The sequence below is a fragment of the Engraulis encrasicolus genome, chromosome 20 (genome assembly GCF_034702125.1).
Source record: "Engraulis encrasicolus isolate BLACKSEA-1 chromosome 20, IST_EnEncr_1.0, whole genome shotgun sequence".
NCBI lineage: Eukaryota > Metazoa > Chordata > Actinopteri > Clupeiformes > Engraulidae > Engraulis > Engraulis encrasicolus.
Window position 1 is genome coordinate 18,631,715 of NC_085876.1, and position 11,193 is coordinate 18,642,907.

General features: G+C 43.6%; 1 protein-coding gene across 3 annotated transcripts in view; it reads left to right on the plus strand.

The window, feature by feature from the left end:
• The window catches only part of oxr1b (oxidation resistance 1b), a 96,227-nt gene extending 86,942 nt beyond the window's left edge, over positions 1-9,285 (plus strand). For all 3 annotated transcript variants that reach the window (XM_063185550.1, XM_063185552.1, XM_063185551.1), the window contains 5 exons: positions 2,377-2,502; positions 4,630-4,782; positions 5,818-5,913; positions 6,272-6,345; positions 7,500-9,285. In XM_063185550.1, the coding sequence (XP_063041620.1) occupies positions 2,377-2,502; positions 4,630-4,782; positions 5,818-5,913; positions 6,272-6,345; positions 7,500-7,635 (585 nt within the window). In that variant the 3' untranslated portion in view covers positions 7,636-9,285. The remainder of the gene's footprint in view (positions 1-2,376; positions 2,503-4,629; positions 4,783-5,817; positions 5,914-6,271; positions 6,346-7,499) is intronic.
• The last annotated feature ends 1,908 nt before the right edge of the window (positions 9,286-11,193 follow it).

Genomic DNA, 11,193 nt, shown 5'->3' on the forward strand with positions numbered 1-11,193 from the left:
AATCTTTTATTAGGAGGACTATTCAGAAAAAAAGTGAACTGAAATTCTGAGAGGACTCTGAGGAGGAGCACCTCTAAAAGTCTGTCCTGTCCACCAACTCAACTTTAGGGCCTTTGGTCTTTATCTGTGGTCTCCAAATGGCGGCCTGCGGGCCAGATCCGGCCCTGGAATGGTCAACGTTTGGCCCGGCATGAGGTTCGAACAAATGAAAACGTACATGTGTGCTATCTGTGGCCTTACGGTTGGGTGATTTCTTTGGCCCTCAACCTGATTTGCACTACATAATTTGGCCCTTGGGGGAAAATTATTGGAGACCAGTCGACTAAACCCTTTACCCTACTTTGATAGCTCCGGCTTAATCTCAATCATCTCCTTTTGGTTCCATTTTTAGTCGCATTTAAACAGCATTTTTGCCTCATCACTGAGCTGCTGAAAGGGCAGCTGCAAGCATGAGTTAACATTTTGAAGTTGATTGGTTTTGGTTGGGGCCGGGGTGGTGGGAACTTAATGCTAGGACTTCTACTAATTAGCAGACTGCTGTGGCCTTTGAGGAGATGGAGGAACTCTGAGATTGGCCAGAAAGTTTGAAATGCCAAAGGATGCAAACGATTGATTTCACTTTTTTTTTTAGAAAAAATAAACTAATAAATACCCTTCCCGTTCCCGGCCCTCTTCCGTCATTCCCCGAGCGCAACCTCACCTTAGCCGTCAGAACGCATTTCTATTCATTTATTTAACTTTCGACTTGACTGTTGAAATGATACGGGGTGGGGAGCACCCCAGGGTTAAGAAACACGTTTTTGTCTCAGTGTCTTGTGTAATACTAATGGAAGAACACTGTTTTAGTGTTTAGAAGCTTTAGAAGCCGTGTAAGTAAAAAAAATAGGCCATACACAGTGACAAAGTCAGGCATATACGCACTGACTGGAGAACAGTGAGCTCTGCACTGCGCTTCTTGGACTGGGTTCTGCCCCAAGCTGGTAGGAGACCTCTCCACAAAGTGCGGTGCAGACTACATGACTAAGCGCAAGCCTTCATCCATTCAACTCCATGGGTGCAAGTCAATAACACAACTTGAGTCGTTTCCTCTGTCTTTCAGCCTCATGATGCTGGGCCCAACATGTCTGACATCTTAATACAAAAGGCTATTTTGCTATATTAATAATCTTTGTGTGTCTAATCAGTTTCGTGTTCATTTGCAATCAGGATGTGTATTTGGGGGTAAAGCACCCAAAAATCCATCCTGTTCTGCTCTACAACTGAGAAACCTTATTTTTTCCCACCGGACACCAAGACATAAGGCAGTGTGAAATGACTGGAGTGGTGACGTTGACTTGAACTTCCTGAGGTTTTATTGATGGGGATTCCTCATCTTTACCTATCCGCAGCCATTTTCTAACATTTTTTTCTATGATATGAACCTTGTGTGGCCTTCTTAAGCCGCATCTAACATGTAATACCCTAAAACCATTGGCTTTGACATGGTGCAAACATCCAAGAGTGAAAAAGTTGACATGGAAGACATTTCTGAAACATTTTTAGCTGATTGTTTGTCTTTCAAATTCATAAAAGAAAACATACATAGTTTTTTTCTGTGCTTCTTGGATATTTGCCTTTGGTTTCCTTTGCATTGATGCTGCTGCTCCTCTCCTTTACTCTTGTTTTAACCCTTTAACCCCTTTTAAAACCTGCCTCAGATAAGACAATGCTGAAGTTATAGGGAAAGCTGAATACAACTTGAACCCCCCTCCAGCATGGCAGCGACCCCCACCCCCACCCACCCTCCACAAACAATCCCCACCCAACCCTCCCGATATACATCTAAATCGAAGATGTATATATGACCTCTGCCCTACAACATTGCCGTGTGACTCCTACTCCTAAACTCCCACCTTATCCTGAATCCTCTTAACCCCTACCCCATCCCCACCCCCACCTCAGACTCCTAAAACCCTCATAGTATCCCATGCAGAGTGCTGTGTGCTTTGTTTGAAATCCTTTTCTCTTCTCCCTCGTGTCTCTGTCCCCTCCTCTTCATAAGACTAGGAGTATGCATATCCCACCTCTCTGAGGCCAGGTGCAGGACAAAGGCGCATTTGATAGTGGAAAAAGTAAAAGTCCGCACACTGTATCTCCGCTTTGAAAATGTATTTAGGTCATACAACATTTCGACCCAACAGGGTCTTCATCAGGCATGTGAAGACCCTGTTGGGTCGAAATGCTGTATGACCTAAATACATTTCAAAGCGGAGCTACAGTGTGCGAACTTCTACTTTTTCCTCTGTCCCCTCCTCTCCTCTCCTCTCCCTCCATGTGGGTCTTGTTGCACCACACCACCACTCTCACACTGATGTGTGGCCTCTGTCCCCTCCTCAGATCACCACCAAGGCAGAGGTCAACTCCAAACTCAGCCCTGGCAGCAGGCCTGAGCCGGAGCCAGAGGTGTTTAGGCCCAACCTGAGCGAGCCCAGTGACTTGTTACAGACCGACCAGATTGAGAAGGTGAGACGGATTTTATTTCTCATGGATGTTTGTTAACCCATTTTAACCTAACGCACCTGCAAAAAAACCCGCCTGCTGAATGCCTAAGCTCTGTTTGGGGAAAAGGTGCCCTTTTAAAAACCTAAATATCTGAGCCTCTGAAGCACACAAAAAGTGTGAAATAAGTTGTATTTAAAAGCCACTACCCTCATCTTGCATTAGAATGTGTTCATTCAGCTCTAACATACCCACATTTTTCATGAAAAAAACCCTCAAATTTCATGACCCTGTATGCTGCGTCAATGCAGCAACGCATACACAGCATCCAGTATAAATGGGTCAATAAAGATGCATTCATTAGATCGTAGCTGTCAGGATTATTTAACCAAAAATTAGCCCATTTTAATATCCCACCTACAGTAAATGTAAAGCTGGAATTGGGTTTGTGAAATGACATTTGTTTGTGAGAAGGTGAGAAGGATCTTGTTAGATGGAGTTTGATTATGGATGCTTTTAAGACTAAATCATTTTCTATCAAGGTTTGTCATCGCTAAAACACGTTTTCTTTATTTCTTTTTTACTTTTATTTTTGTGAACCACTTTGAACTGTATCTGTGCATGAAAAGGCAGCACTCTACAGATAAACTTGCCTTGCCTTGCCTAAGACGGCAGTTTTCAAAGTAGGGGCCGGGGATCCCTGCGGGGCCGCAGCAGGTTGAAAAGAAAAGTATTGCGAAACAAAATGGCCTCATTCGTGCCATAGTGAGCACAGCTTTACACACTATATTTACTGTTGTATGGATTTAGGGTTGCACTTATCGACTTATGAAAGGGGGTACATGGGAAAAAATACTGTGGCACGATCCATGTCAGGGGGGCCTTGGCTGGCATCTACTGGTATATGGGGGGCTTTGTCATGGTAAAGTTTGGGAACCCCTGGCCTAAGAGAGGACACACTTCATCCAAAGCAGACCATTTCAATCCACAACCTAAATGTAGCAGCTGTTGCATAGTAGTTAGGAAAGTGGACTTAGGATCAGACGGTTGCAGGTTCGAATCCCACCCTTACCCATCCTCCCTACACCTTTTATCCTTGGCTGAAGTGCCCTTCAGCAAGGCACCTAACCCTACATTGCTCCAGGAACTGTAACCAATACCCTGTATCTAAATAACTGTAAGTTCTGTCAGAATCACTCTAGTCAAAAATGAGACATGAAACAGAGATACATTTCGGAAGCTTTATTTCTGAATGCAGACATTTTTGTTTGGCGGTATGGCTCTGTTCGGAGGAAGTTCCCTGGCTTCTCTATGAGCTCCATGGAAGCCAAGACAGGAAACAGCAGTGCCTTCCATTTAGCTGGTAAGGCAACATACCCCCTAGAACAGAGTAAGCAACAATGACAACAGTATGACATTGTTTGGCAATGATTAGTCTGGTGGAGCAGGGGAGGTGGTGGGTGCAAAACAAGCAGCAAAAAGCAATGACAGGAAAACAAATTCGGTAGTTTAAGTAAAGCGCGCCAAAGGTCAGCATCCAATTGCGAGCAGCAGCTGATTAACCAAAGCACAGCTGATTCGTGGAGAGCTGTATGGGTTGGGTCGTCGTCAGCCAGTAGGCAATAGGGCGCGTTGACTACGTGGTCTGCCAGAGCTATCGCAGGTTGCTCGATTCGCTTTGGATGAAGGTGTCAGCGTAAGTGTAATGTAATAAATGTAAAATTTTGATTGAACTACTGTGATCAAATTCAATTTCACAAGTACAAACTGCTACATTTGTTGTTTTCTTTTTCATAACCATCCTGCATACTGAATACTCTTCCCCATAACTGGAATGCACAACACTACCTCTTTTTTAATATATGTTCTATGTATGTCTGCTGTTGCCCAGTCTTGCACTTTATATGTCTGTATGGGTATTGTATAGGTACTCTAGGTGTAATGTATGTATACTGTCTATGTCTAATTGTCTATGTCCACACCTAGAGTCTAGACTCTAGAGTCTATGTCTGTCTGCATGGGAAAGTAAGAAACGTAATTTCAATTCTTTGTATGACCAGCGCATGTAAAGAAATTGACAATAAAACCGACTTGACTTGACTTGATAACCATCCTGCGTACTGAATACTCTTCCCCATGTGCCCTCTGTAGCTGTCTAAGAACCTGCCTCCTCGGACGATAGGCTACCCGTGGAGCTTAGCCTTCAGCACCTCCAAGCACGGCATGAGCATCAAGACCCTGTACCGCATCATGCAAGGCCTCGACTCCCCAGTCCTCCTGGTCGTCAAAGACAACGACGGACAGGTGAGTCTAATGTACTCTGAATATAGCTTTTCTCAACGGGGGCTTTACACCCCCCCAGGGGGCGTTGAGGAGCCCTAGGGGGATGTTCAGAAAGATGCAGCTGAGAGGGGATGGTGGTGTATACTGCCCTACAATATCAGAACGCAGTATCTTGAAAATGGTCGAAAATGGGTTTAGACCGCAAATTGGCTTTAAAATACCTTCTTTTTCTTGTGTTAAAATGTTTTGGTCCAACTTGGTCCCGTTTCAGAAAAAAACGCAAAAAAACGATTATACTGCGCTTTTTGGTTTTAGGAGGTTACGTCTTACTAGCCAAGAACGCAGTATAACGCGCATTATACTGCACTTCTCCATTGACACCGTGGTTTTGGTGTAGACAGTAATACCACAACAGAACGCAGTATAATGATTTTTCAGCTAAAAAGTAATGAGAATGTTGTTTTTGCTTTTTTTCTTGTGTGCATAAATTTCCACCATAAAAAAGTATTATATGGAAGTGTCATCATCACTTGACCTCCAACACAGTTGCGTGGCCAGAAAGGAAACTTTAAAGCCTTTTTTCTCAGTTTGCCATTTTGAATTATACTGCGTTCTGAAATTGTAGGGCAGTATAGTTGCACTCAAGCTGAGACTTGTGTGGTGTGGCCCGTATTACAAGTCAGTGGTTCCCAACCCTTTTTTTCTTCCATATGCCCTAAGCATTTTTGCCCCACATTGAGTATCCCTTTACCGATGCTCGATATGTCTTTCTATATCCAAATGTGACTGACATATGTGTCATATTTGTGGTACACATATCCCTGGCTGGGAATCACTGCTGTAAGTGATGGCATGTCGGGGGCGCTGTGGTGCAGCATGCTAAGCCCCCCACATTTGGGCTTACAGTACATGTCCAGGGAGAGCCCTACCCCATCTCTCTCTTACAACTGTTTCCTGTCTCCTCTCATATTGTCCTGTCATAATAAAGCCAAAAAAAATACTTGCTGATGAGTGATGACATGTCATGAGACTGTACTGTATATATCTGTTTTGCAGGTGTTTGGGGCGCTGGCCTCCGAGCCGTTTAAGGTGAGCGAGGGTTTCTACGGCACAGGAGAGACCTTCCTCTTCACCTTCTGCCCAGACTTCGAGGTGAGCCTACCCTACCCCTCCCCTCCCCTCCCCTCCGCTCAGCCAACCGTGCGAGCGAGCGAGCGCCTTACTGACCTGACCTACATTTTTGGAATTGCAGGGATAACTCCCTACGCATAGTCCTCCAAGGTGGATGATAACATATTTGTTATTTAGAGAAAAAGAAGGTATCGCACACCAATAAAGTCTTTTTTGAGGTGCTGGCCACTTTTGTGTATTCAAATATCAAAGCAAAGACCTAAAGAAGACCTTCTTTATTTTCTTTAATATATGTGGTCTAACGTCCCCTGAGTCCCCCCCCGAGGTGGCTATTATATTTTGTTATAACTTGTGGCTTTCTTGTCAATTTTTCCGCCAGGTGTTCAAATGGACTGGGGATAACATGTTCTTCATGAAGGGGGATATGGACTCCTTAGCGTTTGGTGGTGGAAGGTAAGATGGAATATAGAGATATTATTGTGTTTCTTTTTAGTAGTCGAACACTCTATACATGCGAGTCATGCAGCAGCTTTTTGTGTGCATGTCTGTGTGTGCGTGCATGTGTATCTGTATCTTTGTATGTGTGTTTGTGTATGCTCGTTTGTGCAAAGTGCTGCCGCAAGAATTCTATCTAAAACAAAAAAAAGAGAGACCACATCACTACAGTACTTAGGTCATTGCACTGGCTAGCAGTGAGATTTAGAATTGAGTTTAGAACTCTTCTGACAGTTTATAAGTCACTAAATGGCTTAGGCCCTAAATATATTGTAAATATGCTGGAGCAATATCCTAATAGATGTCTTACGTCAGTGTTTCTCAACCTTTTTTGAGGCGAGGCACCCTTTCAATTTATGAAAAATGTCAAGGCACCCCAAACCAACAAACCGTAACATGGCATCGCATCCGATACCACACAAGCTTAGAAAAGTAACACATTTGGAGATGTCACACGACCTACGTTCGAAGTTGCAGCTGACTGGGGCGACCTACAGTATATTTACTTTATTGTGCGTAAATGGCAGATGAAAGATTCCACTGACTAGCATTAACTTCGCAATTTAGACAAATAAGTATTTTAATGCATAATTTATTTATCAGCCACGTTTCCGCGGCACCCCTGAGGAGGGCCTGCGGCACCCCAGGTTGCCCCGGCACCCCTGTTGAGAAACACTGTCTTACGTCTTCAGAATCTCCTCTACCGGTTGTGCCTAAGGCCAAGTGTGGACAGGGTGAAATGGCAATCAGTCATTATGAAAAATGCTGGAACCAACTTCCTGTCCAAATTACAACTGCCCCAACAGTATCTTGTTTCAAAAAGAAATTAAAAACGGCTTTATTCTCATCTATTATCTACTATCTACAACACAATATAGTTTCTTTTTCTTCTCTTCTATCTTTCTCTACTCTTTAGCACATTGAATGACAATTATCTATGATAATGTGCTATATAAGTAATTTTGATTGATTGATTGATTGATTTTATGCATTCATATTTTGCTATGTGCTCATGTGTGAATATTTCTATTATAAGTAATTTTGATTGATTTTATACGTTCGTGTTTTGCTCTGCGCTCATCTGTGAACATTTCTCTTTTATTTGTGTTTAGTGGAGAGTTTGGTCTGTGGCTGGACGGAGACCTCTACCGGGGACGGACCCACTCCTGCAAGACGTTTGGCAACCCCACCCTCTCCAAAAGCGAGGACTTTGTGGTGCAGGACATTGAGATCTGGGCATTTGAGTAAACAGCGCCCCCTGATGGGCTGGGCGCTCCTGGACTGAGACAATTCTGTACAAAAATAAATAAATAATAATAATAAAAGAACAACAACAACAACGCCCGCCCGCCTGGAGAAAATCAACAACAACCCTCCCAGACCCTCCTGAGTCGCACATTGTTCTTCGGAGGAGCCCAGTCAGTCACCGTCAGCATATCGGACCACATGGGGTCATCCATTTATTTCCATTGCATTGCGTGTCAGTGTTTGTGAATGGGAATGAGTCTTGAGAGTGTGAGAGAATGGAAACTTCTCTCATTCTGGCTGGGTAGAGTTCAGGTTTTCTCATCATCATCATCATCATCATCCCACTTGTCCTGTTGTCTTTTTTTCCCTGCTAAATGTCAGGGTATTACTAAGACATCATGGCACAACCATTGGACCTCTCTGCTTGATGCTGTTCTGGAAGCTCAATACATCAACACGTGACGTACCGTAGGCTACCCCTGGCCTGTATATCCCCACCACCATCTCTACACACGCATGTCTAAATGATCGTGACATTAGATTGTGCAAATTGCCGCTTCAGACAAAACAAAACAAAAAGCAATCGCAAACCAAAGCACTAAAATCGGAGATGTGAAGGGGAAAGCCATAGTCACAGTGGGGCATAAGGCGAATGACCAAATGTAAAGCGATAGTGAATGTGTAGTGGTATGAGTGGCAGGCAGGCGGGAGGGCTGGCGGAGTAGGATGAAGCAGTTGTGTAGCAGCTCTTCCCATCTCCTAGCCTTTCCATGACATGTGGCAGTGTATACACACACACACACACACACACACACACACAGCAAGTCTGCAGCTTATGCGTTTTCGGCAGCAATTCACCAACAACAGGGGTGTTGCAATGGTCGCACACGCACACACACACGCGCACACACACACACACACACTGTGTCCTGAGGAGCACATACTACAGTGACTTCACAATACAAACAAAGATGCACTTCCTGACGATGTAGCCCACTGTGTGCTGAAGTCCTGCTGTCTCCTTTTCATCAGGGGCTGTGCCCTGGCGTGCCCCCTCCCTATACTGTATTGTGTTGCTCTAGAAATGTTAAGTTGTGCAGGGGTGCATTTCTGGAAAGCGTAGTTGCTAACTATGTTAGCTACTTTGTTGGTTGCAATGCAATTTCCCATTGGCAACTACCGAAGTTGCTAACTGCTAACAACTACGCTTTCCAAAAATGCACCCCAGATCTACTGTGGTGACCATGGGTCACGATACTAGTCAGCTTCCTCGTCAGGGCTTTAGATTAACACCAGTCAACCGGACAAATGCTGGAGAAATTTGAGTTTGGCTGGTAGAAAAGACCAACTTACCAGCCACTTTGACACATTAGGTAGGGAGTGTATGTGTCATCTATTATCAATTTTAGCTGGTGATGGAAAAAAAGTTAATTTAGAGCCCTGTTACTCGTCATTCTATTGTTCCACTTTCACAGCCAACTAGGAGAACTATGATTGACAACACTGTTACATCAGTTGGGAGTTAAAAAAATAGAAATGACAAATTTTATAATGCATATATAAATATAGACGTATATATAGGAAATATATATATTTATAAAATATAATGTGTACATATAAAATACATATTGCTGTTATTTGTGTGACAGTGATATGTTCTGTGCAGAATGTCTTGACTTCGAAATTGCGTAATTTTGAATGTATATATCCTTGTAAATTATTAGAGATAGATCCACTATATATCTGTAAACAAAATGTATACATTTAATCCTAAGAGATGCTGTTGATTTATTTTATTTTTTTGCGGCTTGTTGCTCGGGGCAGTTCACTGTAGCCTGTTATACACTTCTGTTATATGGGAGCAAGAGGAAGCATGTCCCGGGGTGCCAGGACGACAGCTGTATTTCACGTCAATAGTATCCTAGCTACAGTCTATAAGGTGGCCTGGGCTCAGAGGCGGGGCAGGCAGGGTATTTGGCCCAGGGCCCTTTCTTATGGGTGATGGAGGCCCTATTATGACCATGGCAGGCCATATGAAGGGCCCTATCAGTGTTTTGCCCTGGGGCCCTGTGTGCAATTATCTTTTTTTTTTTCTTTTGCAATACCCCGGGGGGTGATGTGGGGCTGTCACTGAAGTCTCATGCAACTGGAGCCAGCCTCCTGGGCTTACACAGTGCAGATATCACAAAGGTGTTGATAGTGTGGTGGGGAAAAGACTGCGGTATAGCTACTGCAATATTTAGAAAGGGCATCGTGCAAATGAGCTGCTCGCCGCTCTCACCCAGAATACAGCATAGGATGGAGAGGATGGAGAGGACTGGGTGGATGGGATGAAGATCCAACTAGTGAGCAAGGAGAGAAAGAAATAAACCCTCCATGCTCCTGCACTTCACAATCTGGTGCGTCACAGGAGAGGACTAATATAAGTGCAAGTCAGAAAGGTCACTGAAGCATCTTCAGATGTAGAAGGTAGTTATACGCTTTATTAGGACAAGTGCCAAGACGAAACATTAGTCTTGGCACTTGAACTAAAAAAGCTGGAAAACTATCTTCTACACCTGAAGATGCTCCGGTGACCCTCTTTCTTGTCAAGTAGTGAGCACTCAGACAGACAGCCAGAGGCTTAACTGTTTACTGTGGACTATTTAGTTAATGAGATGGTCCCGTCATGCACACCTCAATGCCTCCTTGCCCTTCTCCAGTCTTCCAAAACAATAAAAACCAAACAGTAGCTTGTCAAATACATGTCCTTGTGGAGTCACAAAAGATGCTGTAACATCCTCCTGTCCTGCTGTAATAACCACACCAGATAATAACAATGTAATGCAGAAGTAGACAATGAATAAAAAATAAAAATTGATGTGATTCTGCCTTGGCTGCCTTGTGTTAAATTGTGCATATTTTTTTGTTTGTTAGTACTTAGTATGAAATATTTGTGTGTCTGTCTTGGAAGTCATGCCCCACCCCCTCCTGATCAGTAGTAGTGCTAGTGCTGCCATCTACAGGATTTATATAAGGACTGCAGAAGATTTTTCCAGGTGAATATGAATGAGAACGTGAAGGTCTTGTGCACCTTGTGCTCCTGGGAGTGACTCTTCAGTGTCCTTTAAAAGTCAGCGGTGAGATATTTGGCATTCAACTTCTCGTATCAGGATAGAGGAGTGTCACTGAATAATAACTCCTATGACGTGCCTGAAAGCTATCCATTCCTCCATCTGCCTCTCCTCCACCTTGACCAGGGCCGTGACCAAACGCCTGCTCACACTGCCTCTCCTTCTCCCAAATAAACTGTATCTATAAACTGTATCTATCCACTCACCCAAAATAGTTTAGGCAGTGAAGAGAGAGGGTCCGAGGCACTCTGAAGTCCGTTAAAAGTCCTTTATTAAGATATGGACATCAAGGAAAGTTTAGACAGTGTTTACAAATAGCTGTATGGATCTACTGCAGTATCAAGCCAATAATAAGGAGTTCAGAAAACTCTTAAAACATGAATATCGTAAGCTTCCAATCAAAATAATATACTCTGATGGACTCTACTGTTTATGTGTGTGTGAC